Raw genomic sequence first — 20534 nt, 5'->3', positions numbered from 1 at the left:
AACCACCAACTAATGACCTATCCCAATTAATTATATTGATAAAGTGAGGTTTTAAGTCCTCATCTAAAATACTCCAAACATTAATGGTCTTTAAAGGGCTTTGAAAGGGTCCACTGGGTATTGCAGAAGCAAAGGCAGCAGCATCAAAACCTTCAGGCACCACAAATCTCCTCCTAATCTTTAATATCCTGCCCAAATCTGAACACAAAGCTGTTTACATTGAGTTATTTGGATGCTATAAAGGGAAAAAATAGGAAAGGAATAGGAAAAACAGTTATGGGGAAAATAGCCAAGGACAGACATGGTGAAAAGAAACAAACATCTCACAATGTGTAGTGACCATCAATGGCAGAAAAAAATACTGCAGCTGGTCATGTATTCGGTGCCAGTTTTTAATCATAGGCCACTCCAGAGCAATCCTGACCATAACCATCTGAAATTCAATATTTATGTGGCTTTAAGAAGCTGTTCAGAGAAGAAATACAAAATATTATGTACCAACAATTACTGCGAAGTACGGCTGAGAAAATGAAAACATAAAAAGGTTCCCTTGAATTCCCAGCACTAAATGGGCTCTCAAACCAATCTCTCTGAATGTCCATGCCCTGCCTCAGAGTGACCAGCAGCAATAACACTGCAGCTCTTGGGGAAGGAGCTGCATTTGCTCCCTTCTGCATTCCAAACACACATCTCCTAAACGGCCCCCTCTGCTCACCCCTGCGCTCCTGCAACGCCTGCGGATGGCTCCAAATGTGTGGAAAATGCCATTTCCCACCTAACTGACTCCATCAAATGCAGTGTTATTAAGCACATTTCAATATGCTGATGGGTAATTTGGGGGCATTTCTATTTGTCTTGTCTGGTGTACAAACATCCTGTCCCCAATTATGGACATCCATATGGATTTCCGGGCCATTTCAAGCCCCATTAATTTTAGGTGGGCTCCCAAACTGCACAATATGTTGCAGGACTGGAAAAAACCTGCAGTGAAATCAGAAGAATGGGCACAGCTCTGTGTTAAAATTGAGATTCAAATCAAGGCTGGCTCAAATTGAAGCAACCCCTTAACCCCAAACCATCCTTTCCTTTGAAATCAAACCAGATCTTTAAGGGCACAAATAAAAATGGTGTTTTTCTCATACAGGCACTTGAGAGAGCATCTATTTCAGTGATATTTAGCTGCAAAAATAATAACATTAATGTGGACCAAAGCATCTGTCAAAAAGGCAGTGAGTGATAGTGGATATTGCTGCTGTTGTTTGGTTTAGGATGTGAGATTTACATCACTGGAACTCACTAAATATCAGCAATTTCCAATTACTTGGAGGGCAAATTTTAAGTGATATTTTAGGTACCTACATGGCTGTGCTCTAGCACAAGAATGCAACTCAAATTAGAGCAGTGCAAAAAAAAAAATCCAAATAACCACCTTAATAAAGCACCTTTCACAGCAAAACTCTCCAATTTTAATAGTTATGCAATTTTAGCCAAAATAGGGATATTTGATTTCTCAGAAATGGGGAAATGTATCTTGGAAACTTCCTTAGTATTTTTCATTAAACTGATCTTTTTTTTTTTTTTTAACTTATTTAAAAATAAACTGCTCTGAAAAGAAGAAAATTGCTGTAGAAGATTAAAAGGTGCTAAGACAACCTAAAATACAAAAAGAAAACAACCAAACCCAACCAACAAAACAGAGAAACAAACAAGAAGTGTTGGTTTTAGCAAATTCACCTACTGGGAACCCTTCCTCTGGAACTGGATGGAACAGGGATGAACTTCTTCCTTTTTTTCTTGGGAAAACCCCAAAATTCTACAGGGAAAACCCAATTGTTGAGCCCTGAAGGAAAAAAAAAGCAACCTGGCTGTTTAAAACTCAGCCAAGAAATTCAAAATAAAGGCTGAAAAGTGGGAATGTGCAGGTAACAAATCTGCAGAGGGAAGGGAAAGAGCAGTGACCTTAAAGGTCTGTTCCATTTGAAACCTGCTCTGATTTGTCTTATTCTGGTGCCTTTCAGGAATGCTCTGTTTCCCTTTTCAGCCATTTGATGTTGCTGCACAAATAACACGGGGTAAACAAGAGATACAGGGGCTGCTGTGGCTTTGAAAAATGAGCTGGGTGAGAGATAACACTGCAGGATTAACTCTGCCTGTCCAGCTCCATGGAAATTCAAACTCACCAGTTCCATATAATTGAAATTTTTACATTTTTGGTTTTTTTTTTTTTTTTTTTTTTTTTGTAGTGGTTTAATAATAAACACATCATTTTCAGGGGATAAAAAAAAACCACCTGTATTTTCTCTATTAGCCCTGTATGTTTATTTGTCAAATCAGAAAAAAACCCAATATAGCGAGGGACAGCCAACACCAAATAGGAAAAGTTTGTGGAAATTACTAGGCAATTAAATTCAGGGGTATCTCTAAGGCTTTTTTGTAACATCTGTGCCAGTCTCTGTTTTTCAAACACACCTGAGGCCTTTCACCCTGACTTTAACAAATTAATTGCAATGTAGACACTTCTAGTTTATTTAATTTCTTTAAGGCAGCGTTTCCCCCCTTGTCTGGCACGTCACTTTCTGTTCAGAATAATGGAGCTCTTCACTTATTTCAGCTCAAGTCAACTTGCAGCTTTGTAATCCACTGGCCAGGTGAACAAAATAAAAGCTTCTCATTCATGGTTGATAGTCAAAAAAGATAAAACATTGGGTTTTTTCAACATGAGGTTCAAATCCCAGTCTTTTTATAACAGGGAAATCTAAGTAAAATATTAGTGACACAACTATTGTGTCTTTTATTCCCTTCATTCCACACATTTGAATCTAACGTGGCCTTTTATGTTGGTAGAATATAAAAGAAGATATGAAATGCAATTACCATTCTATGATTATGCAATTAAGTGAAATAGTTATTATAAAATCAAAAGCCCAGAATGCAAATACCCCTTTAAATACTAATAATAATATAAATAATTTGTAATAGATCTGAAGCTTAGTTCTGCCAGCCAGAGTGGTTCTTCCTCAGTGTCCCACAGGGCCTGGGCAGATTTTGTGCACAAATATGCACAAATTTGCTTCTGGCTTGTTTTGCTGTGCCCTCCCTCACCCTTGTGGGATGTTGTAGCTGCTCTCTCCCTGAGGACATTGAGGAGCCTTCCAGGGGGAGCCTGTTTGCAGTTCTGGTGGTGGTGAGGATCCCTTTTAGCTGAGTTCTGAGCAGGGCTGGGTTGGCTGTGTCCCCTGGAAGCACTGCAGCACTCAGGGATGATCTCAGAGCAGCCCCACTCATGCTCAGACAGATTTCCTCTTTCCCCACTCCCTCCCTCCCTCCCTCCAGGACCTGATTGCTGCAGCTCCCTCCCTGACCAGGAACCCAGGATGGTTTTTTCATGGTTTTTTTCCCCCCTCAATCTGAACTACTAAAAATCTGAATTTTGGCTGAACATTTGGTCCTGTCTTGTCTCCAGCAGTGGCAAGGAAAAGCTGACAGAGGACAAAATGCCACCACATGAAGTCTCACCTTAAACACAGAGTCTGCTTTAATGACAAGTGGCAATATTCTTTCCAATATTTGTCACCATTACCTGTTGTAACTTTGGAAAGTCCTCTGCCTGTCCACTCTCCACCATTCCAGCTTGACCTCAGTAAAATTAGGTTAAATACAAAGCATGCAGAGATGCTCCTTTTCCCAATCAACTTTGTTTTCATCATCTTTTAATCCCACCACATTGTTTTGTTGTGCAAATCTGCCCACATATTTTGGCATCTCATATTTTCTATTTCTGGCTGCCAGGAACTCCTAATTTTTTCTTGTTGCAGCTCTATCTACCTTCCCAGGGGCTTCTGGGCAAGTGTGCAGTCTGTATCCCATTATCCCTCAATATAGTGAGCACAGTAGGATGTCTCCAGAATGGGAGGAACTGCTGGGTTTTGCATCCATTTCAGTTTTAATCAGGCTCTTCACTTGTGTGCTCAGACACTTCAGAAATCTGCCACATCTGACTTCTTTCATGATTTACTGAGGAGGCACATATTCTAAGTATAGCTAATAATTGCACCATTTAAATGATAATACCAAGATGTTTTCTACAGGAGAGAAATTCATGCAGGGCTCTTTCACCAGGAGCAGCTCTTTCAGAGGGCTATCTATCCTCACACCAGATGTCAAATACAAAAAGAAATACTTTGGCATGAGTTACAAAGTTCATTTGACTGAAGGATTTACCTCCCAGGAACAAGAGCCTCATAAAATACAAACACTGGGAGCAAAGTCAGCCACGTAAGGGCTTTTGCTAAAATTAAACCCATAACTTGCCACTAGAAATGGGACGTTTCATCTGTTCAATAAGCACTAAAGTTCTCTTTGTTTTTATGGCATCATAATCTTTGATTACTCTGATAAATATTTGGACTATACAAAACATTGCAATAGAGCTAATCACAGTTATAAAAAATCTGTGTGTGGAAATGAGTTGGGAACGGGGCGATAGCAGCACATTTCAGAGGAGTTCAAGCACAGAACCACATTATTTTAACTGGCTCCCAGCCCCATTCCTTTCTGTCTCTGTGCAGTGCACACCTGAGGAAAATGCTCAGGGGGGTTGTGGTGTTTGCTGGCTTTGCACAGACAGGGTTGGGAACAGTTCCAGAGGTGGAATGACAGCCATGGAATAGCCTTGGGCTGCCCTTGGGGTGTATTCCACCCACAGCTGAGCTGGACAAGACCTGCAGCCAAGAAGAGCAACTCAAAAAGTGCTTTCCAATACTTAAAACTGGCTTTATAATTCAAATGATAGGGCTTCTTGGTGGGGGCTGTAAAGAATCAACATGAACACGGCAACTTCCCAAAGTACAAAGCCTTTCTCTACCCCTTTGTATTCTGAGCAGATGAATTAATGTAAATAAAGTTCAAGTGCAAATCACATCAGATAAGAAAGTAATTCCAGTGGTGAAAGTCACGCCTAGTGTAGCAGCAGCAACATTTATGAAGTGGCAACAAGAATATATTTGAATCAATGGGCTGCACATTTATATCCCTGCTGCAATGGTGTCACACCCTGTCAAATATTTTTAACATATTGCCCCTAACAGCTGAAGGTTGCTTTTGGTTCCAGGAGACTGAGCCCAGCCCAGCTGAACCAGAGCCAAAACAGATCCTTTAGATGCCACTGATGGAGACTAAGAACAGGAATTTGCACTTAGCATTTATATAGTCCTTTTCATCTTCAAAGAGCACCACAAACATCAGCTGGTAGCAGCTCACAACGACCTTCACGCCAAGCTTTTGGGATAAAAGGAGAAGAAACCAGGGCAGGATGTGTGTTCAGGCACACACCAAGCCTCAGGTGTGGAGGGGATCTCTGCCTCGACCTCCCCCCTGCCCCAGGGCACATTTTATCTCATGGGGAATCCCAGGCCTTTCACCATGGCTCAGGTTTTAAGTCACTTTACAATGTATTCTGTTAATAGAAGATGAAGGTAACAGTCCTTAAATAACAGATTTACTGTCATAGTTGTAGGACACAGCTATTCCTTTGAAACAGATAGGAATTCAGAACTAACACTGCCCCAAAAAGTTTGCTGGCAGCTGTCACAGGACTACCCAGGGACATGTCCTGTTTAAATTCTGGATTCCATGGCTTTGAATTCCTAATTTTGGGTCATTCCGGGATTTTTTTTCCCACTCCCAATTCAAGTTAGGAATTTTGTAAATCTCATTTGGAAAGCTTTCTCAGAAACAGCAGAAATTCCTTTTAGCTGTCAGTTTTCTCTGCCCTCCAAGCCAGCCTGGCCATTTGATTACCAGCTCTGGGTGGTTCTAAGCCCAGAATCTCAAATAAGTTCCTCATGTTCCAGTCACTTGCACATTTTATGTGGAGGAACAGATTGAAGCAGACAGGCCTCGTTTTCCTGGTGACCCAGAACAGCCATTGTTACAGGAACACCTTTAATCTCCTCTTTCTGGGCTTGAATTGAATTCAAATGGGGAGAGATGAAAGCAAGCATTGCACAAATCTGCTACTACAGCTGGTACTTCTCACTTTATCATATGTTAGCTCTGATTCCCTTCGATTCCTCTTAAAATTATTGCTTCTATTTCTTAATTTGACAATCAGACATCCATTTATATGTTTTTTTGACTATGAAAAAGCCCCACACCCCCCACCTTTCTCACAGCTATTCCCTCATGGGAAAAGAACCCAAAAATTCCAGCATTATGATATCAATGTGTGAACTTCACTCCTCCCTTGGAGGGTTTTCTGATGCAGAGTGTCAATGAGCAGGAAAACAACACTTCATGACTTAGAGCTCAGCAAAAGACTTACAAAATAAACTGAGGAGTGAAAGGAGGATTAGGGTCAGGCTGATGTGGAGAGCATCACTTGCACTGCAGTCCATTTTGGATTTCTTGCAGGTACACACTTGTAACCTCAGTTCTGTGGTGTTGGTCAGAGGAGGTTTCCCAGAATCTGTCACTGAGATGGGGATGTTGTAATTGGCCTTTTTCAGGTTCTGCAGCAGGATGACCTGGGCATGGGTATCTGCAAAGATAAGGGGACAATTATCCAAATGTTGGTGAAGGAGTCTGCAAGCAACATCAGACATGGCAGTTAGTCATGGAAATCAGGAAGAAAATGAGAATACTCTAAGAAAAACAACAAAATAATTGAATTGGAGGGAAGAGGCAGTACTGAAATTCTTTCATGGGCTTAAATCTAATTACAAACTTATTCCAAACCCCACCAAAAGAACAACTTGTAAGAACCCCTTTTATTTAAATACATGATTTGGTCTGTAAATTATTGGCAGAAGTTGCCTGTGCAAGCTAATATACTATTGAAATGCATTTGGGGGCAAGTCACCCCAAAAATGACAAGAAGAGATAAAAAATTTACTTGCCAAAGGAAAAAATCACCCTTCTTACTGGGAAGTACAGGGAAAACTGCTGAAGCACTTCCTCAATTTCCCAGGGAAGGGAAGGGAAGGGAAGGGAAGGGAAGGGAAGGGAAGGGAAGGGAAGGGAAGGGAAGGGAAGGGAAGGGAAGGGAAGGGAAGGGAAGGGAAGGGAAGGGAAGGGAAGGGAAGGGAAGGGAAGGGAAGGGAAGGGAAGGGAAGGGAAGGGAAGGGAAGGGAAGGGAAGGGAAGCCCCTTCCAAAGCCAGGGATCTGCTCCACCTGGGGAACTGAGGCCACAGCAGCTCTTGGCACCAGTGGGGGTGATAATTCTGTCAGGGTGTGACACAGGGGTGGTTTGATGTTTGGAGAATAGCCAAAAAACCAGCTCCTCCCCTTTGTCCTGCAGCCAGTACAGCCATCACATCCATCTCTAGGTTTTTCTAAGGCTGTGACATGAACTAAAAGACTGGAGAGTGGCAGAGAATAAAACATTCCAGAAAAGAAACAGGAATAGCCTACATTGTGAAGAAAAGCTGTACTTTGTGCCCACAATTTGACACACAAACCTTCTGCAATCTCATGATCCTCTTACCAATTGTGCAAGGTCCCAGTGCATTGGGAGATTTTATTTGTGAAGGGTTTAAATACTTAAAATTAGGAAGTTTTTCAATTACATTGCTAAAGCCCATGCAAAACTTCCATGCTGTCCTACAGCAAAGCCTTGTACAAAACAATTGTGTGCCATGAGATGCAGTAATCTTCACAAAATTATCCGTTATTAATAGCCCCTGATTAATGCAAAATAGAGGCAAGAAAATTCAGCCAATGCAAGAGATTAATGAAAAACTGAGAGAGCAAAGTTCAGCCAACACAAGAAGAAGTTTCAGGTTTCAGAACTGGTGTCCCACAGGTCCAGCAGCCCCAGCACAGGGTAAAGCAGCAGCTTCTTTAGGTAGATCCATCCTGCACAACTTTCATGCAAAACCCCTCCTAAATTCCCCCAGTGCCTCAGGGGGAGTGCCCTGGGATGGAGGAGTGGGAAGAATAAATACACACAAAAAAAATTACAAACAAATACAATAAATACACAAAAATCCAAGTTCCAGCCTTACTGTTAAGCCTGTTGATTCTCCACAACTTTTCTGGGCCGGATTGCTTGCTGAGCTCAAATTTGAATGGATCTGTGTTGGGATGAAGGTCTTTGTCTGATGCTCCTAGAACCACTACCCTGAGATCTTTTGCATCATCACAAACTTTTGCCAGCGTTGGATAAAGGGATGGGACATTGTCATTGACATCCTCCAGGGTGATGTGCAAAGTTCCTGTGCCCGTAGCAGGAGGGTTACCTAGAGGAAAAAAAACAAACATCTGTTTATTAAATCACATTTCCATAAACTCTTGCTCCTATTTGCACCTGCAGGCTTGCAAAGGGAAATAATTTTTTATTGTTCTTACCTCTTTTATATGGAAATTATTGCTTAAAAAACCTGATGAGTCACCCTTGTAAATTCATTGCTGATTTTCAGAATGAAGCCTGTCTGATTCTCTACAGTATGGAAATTTATTCTAAGGAAACCTCTGGGAGAGGAATATTTTGAAGTTAAAATGAGAGTAGGACATGAATAGATATCTGGAACAGAATCTGTTCATCAGCACATACTGAGAGAAACATACTGGGAACCATCTCCCAGACAGCACAGTGTTCAAAGAATGAAGAATAAGACGAGTGAGAGGAAAAGGAGGCAGGAATCAGGTTCTGAGCTGGGTGCCCAGAAGCAGAGCAGGACCAGATCATCCCTGCCAGCCCTGAGGGCCCCGTGCAGCTCTGTCAGCAGCACTGAAAGCTGCCAGAGGCAGCTCTGGGAAATGAGGTGTGTTATTTACCCTGGGCCAGCAGTGCTCTCAAACCTCCCAGAGCGGTTTGCCAGCCTGACCCGAGAGCCAGCTGCAGGGGCGAGCCTGGTGTTCACTCAGCACTGCAGGGCTCAGCGCCAGGGCTGTGGGTGACAAACCAGCCCTGGTGGCACTGGGGGAGCTGGGGAGGCAGGGTTGGCCTGCTGGGAGCAGCAGCTCAGTCCTAGGGCTGAGCCAGGAGCTGACAGGTGGCAATAACCTGCAGAGGAGAGCCTGGCTGAGCCACTCACACGCTGCCTGCGGCTCCTTTGGCACCCCATGAAAATCACCTCCGAGAGTTCTGAGTGCACATTTTGTCCTTTACTGTGACTGGCACTGAAATGTTGCACTCATGGGTTGTTTATTCCTCTTTTTTATTTCTGGTTTAGCACAGGGGAGTGTGATCCCTGCGCTTCCCTGAGCAGAACAGTCTTACAAGTTGTGAGTTCTACAGAACTCTACTCACAAGGTAAAAATGCAGCTGTATCTCCTTCTTTATAAGGATTTATTAGGATAAACTGTTAAATTAAGAAATTACTCCTATATAATTTATATTTTTAACCTAATAACTAACTACTTGTGACTCATAATGTGGACTTTTTAATTTAAACTATTTAAACCTATGAGGAAGAAGGTGAAGAAGAAGGTAAAGAAAAGGATGTCTCTACTTTAAAACTTCTATTTTGTTTTATAACTATTATTATATTCTAAAGCTTTAAACTCAAAGTTTTCTACTATGGGATATTACACACTTCCATTCAAACTACACACTCATAACAGTTCTATTATTTAATTGTGGAATTTCTTTATGGTTTCAGGTCGAATGCAGTGGTGGGGTCAGTGTCCATCAGTACAGAAACTCTGAAATTCTCAGTGACCGGGGTTCCCACATAAACCCTTGCCAGATGGGCTCAGGGGGCTGCAGCTCACCTGCCAGAGCATTTCCAGCTCAGCCCTGCAAGAGGGGCCCTTCAGCACCACCCACAGCAGCCCAATAACCCAGGCTTCCAAAAGGAAACTTATCTACAACATATTGAAATAAACTGAATTATTGCTGTGCTGGGAGAGCATCCCAGGGCAGAAGCAAGTACCCCGTGGTGTGGATCTGATGAACTGCTGCCTGCAGCAGAATGCAATTAGTCCTTTCAATAACGAATGTTACTAATGGTGACACTTCATCTGTTTCCTGCGAGCAGAAATGCATCACAAAGGCTGAACGTTCATCCTTCTCCAGCCCTGCCCTCCCTTCCCATCTCACACTTTGTCATCAGAAGGGTTAGGCTTGAGTTCTTTTTAATGAAAAAGAAACTATTTTTCACTTTTTATTGGACTAATTGAATTTACAGAAAGACTCCCATCCGTTTTTTGTTCTTGATATATTATTAAGTAAAGTCATATGGCAGAATGGATGAAAAGACATTCTGGTATTTGAAATATGATCATAAAAGCCAGCCTTTCATGCACTTAATTAAACTGCTGTCTTTAATTTTGAATGCATTATTTCCACACTGGACTGATAATGTCTTATGCACTGCCCTTCTTATCTTTCTCTGAAGTCAGTGATATTAAAATCTGCCTTTTGAAATGAAGAAGCCAACAGCTTTATGGATGTCCTGCTATTTTGTCACACACAGATATGGCTGTGTTCTCCCTGCTGTGCAAATGTTCCACTCTTTGTATGGTTCAGGGGCTGGGCAAATATTACACACAAAAAAAAAATGGAGTGAAAGGAAATTGCTTCTGTCCATTTCAATGACTTATTCTCTGCTTGGTTTATTTATAATGATTTAAACAAAAAATCTTTCGTTGATTTATGAAGACCTCCAAAAGAAAAGCAAGCAAATGTCAGGGTCATAAACTGGAGCTTGTTAACACACGTCATAAAAATGTAACACGAAATGAATCAAACAAAAATGGCCACAACTCATCCATTGGGAATATGTGACTTTCATAAATTTGATGGCATTATGCTGTTGAAATAATTCAAAATCCCATGATCCCCAGACGCCTTTGATTTTGAAAGGAAAGTTACCCATAGAATATTTTAATTCTGAAGTAAAACTGTTAATTTGCATTGTCAAACCTTGTGGCTGAGAGCAGAATTAATGAGCAGAGCAAGACCTAAAGGGTCCAACAGTCCTGGGGAGAAGCTTTTTCAGTGAGCTGTGATCCCAATTGCCACTGAGCAGAACTGGCCATCCCTCCTGAGGATGAACATTTAAATATTTGGGTGCCCTTAGAGCCCTTGGGGACAGAAAGAATTCCAAACTCCCAGAAGTGGCACATCTGGGATGTACCCTGGTCATCACAGGAGTGAAACAGCATCGCTTCTTTGGGTAAAAGCTGCTAAACAGAGGCTGAAGGATGGAGAATTTCACAGTAAAGCAAAGTGGCAACTTGGTGGTGAACTGAGTCTCCAATGCAAGGGGCTGTTACCAGGAAATGTGGATTTTAAACTGGATTTTAGTGCTGCCAGCATAAATGACCATGTTGCTACCACCAGTTGAAAAAATTAGTTTGAAAATAAATGCTATAGAAAAAGATACTTTGTGTCCTCTTAATGTTTGACTCTCAATGAAAAGCTGCACAGAATAATATCAGAACTAATAAAGTCCCACAAATGACACGCTGCTCCTCCAACAAGAACAGTGCTTCTCATGCTTTCTAGGGATGCTGCTCTGAGAATCTAAACACAAATCTCTGTCTCATCCCTCACACTGGGGTTTTCTTCCCCTCCATATGCTGTTTTTCTGCTCAGAGAATCTGTGTGTGCTCGGAGCTTTGGCAGGGACCCCGTGCAGGGAGCCCCGTGCTCAGCGTGAGCTCCACTCATGGCTCAGCCACAGCAAATGGAACCAGGAGAGGGGAGGACACCAAAACCTGGGAGTGCTGCTCACACAACTCCTCTCCTCAAAGCCAGGTGCTGACTTTTTGTCCCTAATTCCCCATGAATTCAAATTTCCTACGCATTTTTTCCATCTATATTAACATACAGATGCTTTGTGAAAGATATAAAAGAAATAGATAAAATAAATATATAATTAAAATATATAATAAATATATTATTAAATATTTTATAAAATATATAAAGTGAAATATAAAATATATAAAATGCAAATTGTATATTATACATTTCTATATAATACATAAAAATATATTGTATATAGTAAATATATAAAATATATATAATATATAATTACATAATTACATAATTATATAATTATATAATATAATTATATAATATATAATATATAATATATAATATATAATATATAATATATAATACAGTATAATATATATAAGTAAAATAATTGAAAATAAATATAATTATAGAATGAATATATAAATAAATATGCATATATTTATATATAATATATAAAATATATAAAAATATATAATTATAATATGTAATACATATAAAATATATAAAATATATATAATTTATATAGTAAATATAGAATATATTTATAGAAAATAAAATAGAAAATATATATAAAATATATATATATAAATGTATAGAAAAATATATATTATATATGTATAATATATTGTGTGTATATATATAATATATTCATAAAATATATATAAAATAAAAAATATCTGTGTGTGACACAACATCAGGACATCCATAAATGCTGTTGGCTTCTTCCAAAGTTCCAACCCTTCATTCATCCCCTCAAATAAAACATGCAGCTCCTGTTTTTGAGTAATTACATTTCAGAAGAGCCCAGCTCTTTCAGCATATCCAATTGCTACTGACATATGCCATCCATCTTAAATACTTTTTTCAACATTCTCATTTCTTTTTCCAATCATGAGTCCATGATGACAAATTAAAACAATATTTTGTGTGCAATTCATATTTTACTGAAATGTAAAATGGCAAGAAAAGGATGAGTCTTCAATTTATTTTCTCTTCTCAATTAATACAGCAATTAAGATAAGGGGTATAAAACTGGCTTAATTGGGTTGCCATGGTAACTAATTGCCTGATTTCTTCAAAAATAGCATGGTTTAGGTGGAATCAATCTATGGTAATTTAATTATGTGCATCATGGAGAGAGGAGACAGGTCAGATACCTGTCAGGAAAAGTTCTAATTGCACAGGGCCTCACATCTCTTTGTTACTCAGCTTTTCCTGGTGCTGTGTGTTCCTGCTCGTCACACAGAGCACAGCATAAAAAGTTTTCTTTCCAGTGATTAGCAGTGCCAAGACCTGCACAATAAATGGGATTCAGGTTTGCTTGGGAACACTGGAAACCCAGGAAAAAGTGGGAACTAGACCCTGATTGACCATTCCTTCATTTTGCTCAGAAGAAGCGAGGCAGCGCCACAGCTCACGAGTGCAGCTGCCCACAGCCACAGAAGCAAGGTGCAAGTTGATTTTTGCTTAAACTGCCAGTGTAGCTCAAGGCAAACCCTGAACTCACAACTAAAATGACTTTTAATGATATTTATTTCTTTGTTTAATGCAGCTGAAGTTCTATTCCCAGATTTTGCCGCAGGAGCTCCCTGCTGATAGGAATGGCAAGGAAGGAAGGTGGAATGCTCACACTGGATCAGACTCACTGGGAGAATATTTCTCTTTAGGTGGGATCCCGCTGGGGTGGCATCCAAGCACCCCCAAAAAAGTGGAATCCAACTTCACTTTGCATTCAACCCAACCAGCAAAATTAGTGGGTCATTATTTGTCACCAGGTGACAGCCTTGGACAACACAGGTGGGTTTTCTATGGGTCAAGCAACCAAAAATACCCAAAGATTTTGTTTTTTAGAGAGATAGCAAAGGGCTACACAATGGGATATTAATTGCACAAAAAAAGAGTGATTCTTGCATGAATAAGGTAAATCTGGTGATAAATTTTTCACACCTCTAAAAGGAAATGGTGTTTTATCTTTTAAAGATTTCACACATTTTTCAGGTATTTTTTAGCTTCAACTCCAGCCATGGTTTCCTCCTCCCTTATTTTTTCCAGATTGTGACTCAAACTCTCAGAATACAGGAAAAAAAAAAATGACCTTTCCTGCAGAGTTTCTAGCATGGCTGAATGAGAAAAACATGCAGGTGCAGGTCTGTTCCACACAGGTTTCTCAAATCCAAATGGTTTCTCCTCTCATGGAATGAGCAAAATCCCTTTTGGCAGAAAAGCTCCCAACAACGCTGTGATGCTGCATTGGGTTCAGGGATTAGAGGCCAAATGAAATGATCACCGTTTTTGGCACTTTTGTTAATGTTTCCCAAGTTTGCATAAACCCGACTTTGCCCCATTATCAGCTCATTCTCAGAGATTAAACACAGTTCATGACACTTTATTGTGTTCACTCTGCTGCATGGTATTTCCTACCAGTGTTTAATTTCTTCTTTAATAGGCCAGAGACTCTGTGGTCACACAGGTCTTTAATAAAAAGTTTTCAAATTCTAAAGACACTAAGTTGACCTTTTACTGAAATCAAATGTACTGAGAAAATTAGGATATTTCTTCCAAAAAGTCCTTTTTTAAGTGTAATGCATCCCCATAAAAGGTCAAAATTTATTACCTATAAATTAACACTATTTCCATCAAATTTGCTGCTACACATTGTTTCAAGTGTGTTTGGGAAGATACAGGAACTGTTTGGATCAGGAATAACATGATTCATACTTTACCACCTTTGGCTGCAGTTAATTTGATAATGCTGAGAAATAATATCTAAAGGTATTAAAGGTCAAAAAGAATCTCATAAAGATCTAACTTATTCCCTGCAGTGGAGTGACTGCATTTTCTATGCCCCTTGCATTGCTCCTGTCCTACTGGTAAAGTGACATCCCAAAAAAAGATAAAGATGTAACAAGTTTATATAAAGAAACACCAAGCACAAAGCCCCAGGTTTTACTTGTGACAGAAATATCCAACACTTTACAGATTCAAAAAATGCCCTGGCACTTGCTCCCTGCACTGAAGTGCAATAACCAGGAGTAAGATGGAACTGGTGACAGAATCTCCACTGGCACCAGGAAAAGGGGATGGGAAAAGGAAAAAGGATCACTGTGGGGTTTGTTTGCAGCTGTCTGCACTCCTCCCCCAGGACAGCACTCAAATGTAAGGTTATTTTATAAAGGGGCGAGCATGGAACACAATGGGACAGCAGAACCTTTTCTGTGAGCATGTAAATGCTATGAACTCCAATTAATATTTGGATTTATGTCTTAGAATATGGCTTGTGCACTTGAGCAATGGCTAAGGCACAAGGTTTTGTATGATTTTAGAGTTATTCACTATAAATTCTGGTAAAGATGATCCCAGATCTTGCAGTGCCTGCTCTGCTGGGAGCTGCTCTGGGTGCCAGTTCCCAGCGCTGGGCAGTGCCCTGGGCATTACCTGAGCTCTCTGTATTTCCAGGACAGGGAAGGAAAGCCTGTGGCAGCTCAGACTTCCCCAGTGCCTGTGCCATCTCAGATTTGACTCAGAGATGAGCTGAGAGGCCAAAGGAAATAAAAACTTCCACTGAATGCTTTGGAAAAAAGAATTCCTGCTAAAGTATTTCTTTTATTCCTCTCCTTCCTTTTCACCACAAATCAGTTAGCCCAAGCAAATGACTTGCTCTATTGGAAATGCCTCTAAATTTTGACTTTATTACCCTATTTCATTTGGCAGTTCTTAATCCTGCTTTTGGCTGCCCTCTCACTGAGAAGTCCCAGGCATTTTCACTGGCATTAGACAGGTTCCACTTATTAACCTGAAGAGAGAGGTCTGCAGTCTGTGGACAATGCTGCTCTAAAGAGGTGCAGATAGTTCTGTTCAATCTGATTTTTTCCCCTTTTTCAGTTAACAGAACCTTCTTTTAGAGTCCTGAAGTAATTCTGTATGCATTTCATATCATTTTCCCACAATTTGGTTTCTCATCTAATGCAATATTTCAAGTTGGACGTTAGCTCTGATGGCTGCAGAGATAAAGTGGGTCTCCCAGCAGTGCTAGATCACAGTGTCAGCCTGGAAACAAATTTGGGAACACTTCCCAGGGATGCTGTCAGTCCCAGCTGTCCCTGCAGGGACAGGGCAGAGCCTCAGCCTGTTGAGATCAACTCCAAAACCTCCTTGGCTGCTTTGGCCAGAGTTATTCATCCAGGCCAGCAGGAAATTTTCCCACTTCCCAGCCCATCTCTAAGTTGAATTTGCTCCCCAAGCTGCCTGGTAATTAATGCAGAGGTGATGCAGGCCACAAGGTTAATATCAGCTAATTAAGTTCTGCTGTTTATTCCCATTCCCACGTGTGGCAGGGCTGCTGATGGCAGGAAAAGATCATTATTAACCCTTAGCATGACAGTCCTGGGTGCACACGTGTGGTTTGTAATCATTGCATTCACAGGAGTCAATAATGCTGCAGAAGATGAACTCCTGCACTGCCAGAGTCACAAATAAACACAATTACAGGGGCTGCAATCAGGTGCTGCCTCAGAATCCCAAGTGAACAGGTTTCCTTCGCTCTGCTGTCCAGCACAGCTTCCCCTGCTCTCATTTTTCCAGAATGGAAAAAAAAAAATCTGAGAATTAAAAGCAGTGAAGCTCTGGGTTTAGAATAAACGAGCAAGGCCTAAGTTGCAGCATAAAGGTGACCCCAAAATCCACGTTACTCAGGCTGGTTCCCACAGCCAAGAACACTCATCTCCTTTCTCCATCTATTCCCTGTGACAATATCTGACTTCACCTTTAAAACACAACTTTGTCCTTTGGGTAACCTCTCAGTGATATCCCAAATTTTTACTTTCATTGTGAGATGACATTTCCCAGAGCACCTGATTTTGAGATGCATTAAAAAAGAAAAAAAAATCCAATAGCAAGCAAAAGACAGAAATATGTTTAGTGCTACATTTTCCCCCAGAAATTTCCTAAGGAAAATATGTATATTAATATAGAAGTAAATCATCTCCTCAGCAGATTTTTTTTCTGGTATACTTAAGGCGATATTTTCTTTCTCCTGTCAGGCCCTGCAAATGTTCCCTGAGTCATGTGCTTGCAAAAATGTAGAATTACTCTCTTAAAAAGAGCATTTTACAATTCATCACCAGGGCTAAACCAGCTGCAGCTGTGAAAAAGTGTTAGCATATTAGCTGTTATATTACAGGCAAATCTTTTATTTATTTTGTGCCTTTAGCTCAGGAGATTTGGAATGTTCAGGATTTTCTTTTTATTTCTCTGCTCCAGACTCACTCTCTGAATTTTCCTTAGATAGCTTAATTTGGATTCTATTTGACAGGAGGAACTTTAGTACACACCATATGCAAAAATTGTTGCTTTTTAACAAGGAGTTTAGTTGTGTTTTTATCGTCACTGTCATTGTATTGAATAGATTATAATCCGGCATATCAAGGATGAGTTGTTATTGGTATTTAAGTGCCTCAGGCACGCTGACTGCTCAAATATTGTGAAGAAATTAACTCTGATTAGGATGATTTATTACATTTCCAAGAACGTTTCTAGACTAATTACACCTAGCATTAAGACATCACTGTAGGAATAAATCTGTAAGGTACAAAGCTAAATTAAAGCTGTTATAAATTTGTAGATTTCAAGTTAATTCATCTTTGCAAGTTTCAAGTTAATTCCTCTTTCTTCTGGTTTCCAAAATGGTCTCTAATAAATTTAGGTGGCCATGCAGAGAAGTGCTGCAGCACTGGTTAATTTTACACCTGTGATGCCTTGGGAAGGCTGAGCTGGAGCAGAGGCTGGGCAGAGCTAAAGAATAAAGCAGGGATTTATTAAAAGGATCTCCTCAATGGATCCACCTTGGGCAGCACAAGAGCCCAGCCAGGGCTGCACCCAAGGTGAACCAAAATGGGCACAAAATGAACCCAAGATGGACCAAAATGGTCCCAAAGTGAACCCAAGATGGACCAAAATGGTCCCAAAATGAACCCAAGGTGAACCAAAATGGTCCCAAAATGAACCCAAGATGACCCAAAATGGTCCCAAAATGCACGAGCGCTCCCGGGGTCTCTCCCTGGGATCAGTTCTGCTCCATTTGCATCTTGCAGTTCATTGTCCCATTCCAGCTTTAGCCCCTGCAGTCCCATCCTTGTTTTTCTCTCTCAGCCCACGGTGTTTGTGCTCCTGGGCTGAGATTTGGATCATTTGTCCTTGGTGCCCAGCTGGAGCAGGAATTGTTTTGTGTCCCTGCTCTGTGCCCAGAGCTCAGCATCCCCTGATGTGAACCCAGACCCACACACTGAAGCAGCACAGAATGTGAGAAATAGAAAAGCCAAACCTGAGGCATCATGTGCAGCTTTCAGAACAGAGCATCTCAAGCAGGGAATTCAGGGTTTTGGCCCAGGGGTCACTCACCACTGTCGATGGCCAGGAACAGAGCAGTGTAGACGTTGTTGTGCACGAAGGGAGATTCCCTGTCCAGCACTGCCGTGGTGCCAACGGTGCCGTTGGTGGGGTTGATTTCCAGCCACCCTGCTGGGTCCTTGTACACTGAATACCTGAACAAAAGGGCAGAGTTGTTAGCAAATTATGGATCTGAACATCAAACAAATGCAACAGAATCTGTCGGGGCACTCAGTGGCTTTCACAGGGGATCTCTTCACGTTGCAAAAACACAATTTAAGCTTGTGCCTTGCCTTAGAGACAGTTCAGTGCTGTTAGAGGTTTGAGTCATTCCTTTGGATATATATATATATATGTGTGTGTCCCAAAGTTTAGCAGAGAAATCAATATTTAGGATATGATATAGGACCTTTTTCCTACTGCTGTGTTGTACAGCCAGAACCCTTCCAACAGCTTCTGCACCCACACTGACCTCATGAATCCTGTCACACACCTCCTTTTTCCAGACTCCAAATTCCAGTTGGACTAGAAGCTGTATTTTTAATTTACATTTGAGTGGTTTTAATTTTTTTTTCTTACCATTAGTTATTTTGGGTGAACTGGAATTGTTCTAAATTGCGGGGAATAGGGGCAAAAGGAGTCAGACAATGAATTCACCAGGTCTGGGGGAGGTAGTTACACCCAGCCCTGTTTGCACACTCTTGTTCTGCACTGTGGGATCTGGAGCTTCCTCCTCCTGCTGATTAAATTCAGCCACATCCACGGTGCCTCAGTCAGAGTTTGGGAATGCTGTCTTCAAGATGCCTCAATATGAAATTCCTTGGTGTGCTTTTCCCCCTTTCATCAGCACAAATATTCACCCCCCAAAACTGGAGATGTTTAGAGAGATTGTGGATTTTACACACCAGGAACTTCCCTGAGATTGACTGAAGCAATAAATAAAAGAATGTTCATGATTAGGGCCTAATTCTATACAAAGTTAAATATATTAAGTAAAGAACAACCCAGAGCTGAATTAACTGACACCAATTCCCCCTCCAATTAAAAGTGTTTATAGTTTAAACCAAAACTCCAATCATATAATCAATACCTGGGATAATAACCTGTTTATCTTTTTTGTAGTGAATTGTTATAGGTCATAAACCACCATACAACCTTTTATAGGCATTTTAAATTACCAGTAATTGACATGGAACCTGTTATTATTTAATGGGTCTGTGCCAAGGCAGTACCTCACTGTGCCATTCACCTGAAAGTGAATTCACCTGAAATTCCTGTGTGATAATGTTGCAAAAAAAATTAAAAATTATCATTACAAATACGAGGGAATAAGCAAAAACAAGACATTATTGAGGGGGTAAAAAAAAAGGTAAAACGAAATAAAGTTACAGCCTCTAACAAAGTGCTGACAGACAGCCCTACCAATGCTGCTGCTTTTTACCATAACTTTGCTTCAGGCTTGAAAAATGAAATTTCTTGGGGGCTGCTGAGCCTGACTGTGGTGCACAGGAATATTCAGGCAGAGCGATCATCAAAACTTCAGCATATGCAGCCAGGAAAAATTACACATCTTTATGAGCTCTTATGATGTCAAAATAAGTTAAAGAGCAGATCTGGCAACCAGAAACTTTTGGAATTTATGCAGAAAAAGAGATAAATAGGGAAAATAGTTGGGTTATTAATGCTGGCAAAAAGGTAACTCAGAGTTTCAGCACTGGCTTCCCCAGGAGCAGAAATTATCCCCTAGGGAATATGTGGGAAAGAATCAAAGGAAAGCATTAGTGCACAGTGAGATGTTCCATCAGCCCAACACGTCCTTCCTCCTAATAGCCATTTAAACATTAATCAATACCTCAGCTTTATCTCCCACAAAAATCAGTGCCTGGAAGAGAAACAATGCAGATCATTTCATTTCACTTCTTTGTTTCTTCTTTTATTGTTGTTTTTATAACTTTGCCACAAAGGTATGCGCAAAAATATGGAACAAGGGCAGCCTAAACAATCCCTAGTCTATTGCAAAACTGCAAATTCTCAATTAACCCCGAAACCATTTCAGAAGATTCAACACTTCTAAAGTAATGAGAATGTAAAATGGATTGTATTATCTTCCCTGATTGCTCTACAAAGCACTGTTGGCTGTGCAAATAAAAACCTGGATTGTATAACCTGTGATTTGGCACAGGATATTGTAAAAGTAGCACTTTGTCTTTCCCACCACATTTTTACTTATTGTAAGAGCATATTGCAGTACATTTGATTGGTTTTTGTTCCATTTGTTGAGGGCTCTGCTAGCAAAGGTTTAGAATGGACCCATCATAAAAACCATGATAAAAATAGAAGTTTCCAATGCAAAGATTCTCTTCCCACTTTTGACTTTGGTGGGATCTGATTGCACAGCAGCTTTTATAATCAGACCATTTTTTAGGTGGTTAAACATGAACT

General features: G+C 40.5%; 1 protein-coding gene across 2 annotated transcripts in view; it reads right to left on the bottom strand.

The window, feature by feature from the left end:
- Positions 1–20534, bottom strand: part of CDH13 (cadherin 13) — a 460254-nt gene that overhangs the window by 13366 nt on the left and 426354 nt on the right. Inside the window, exons 11-13 of one of the 2 annotated variants that reach the window (XM_066557779.1) lie at positions 18105–18247; positions 8005–8238; positions 6323–6538 (exon numbers count right to left, since the gene is read on the bottom strand). In XM_066557779.1, the coding sequence (XP_066413876.1) occupies positions 6323–6538; positions 8005–8238; positions 18105–18247 (593 nt within the window). Of the gene's footprint in view, positions 1–6299; positions 6539–8004; positions 8239–18104; positions 18248–20534 lie in introns of those variants that run through there. The other variant, XM_066557778.1, reaches the window with a different exon arrangement.

The sequence above is a fragment of the Molothrus aeneus genome, chromosome 11 (assembly GCF_037042795.1).
Source record: "Molothrus aeneus isolate 106 chromosome 11, BPBGC_Maene_1.0, whole genome shotgun sequence".
In the NCBI taxonomy this organism is placed as follows: domain Eukaryota; kingdom Metazoa; phylum Chordata; class Aves; order Passeriformes; family Icteridae; genus Molothrus; species Molothrus aeneus.
The sequence above is the reverse complement of the archived record's forward strand: the minus strand, read 5'-3'. Positions and strand labels throughout refer to the sequence as shown.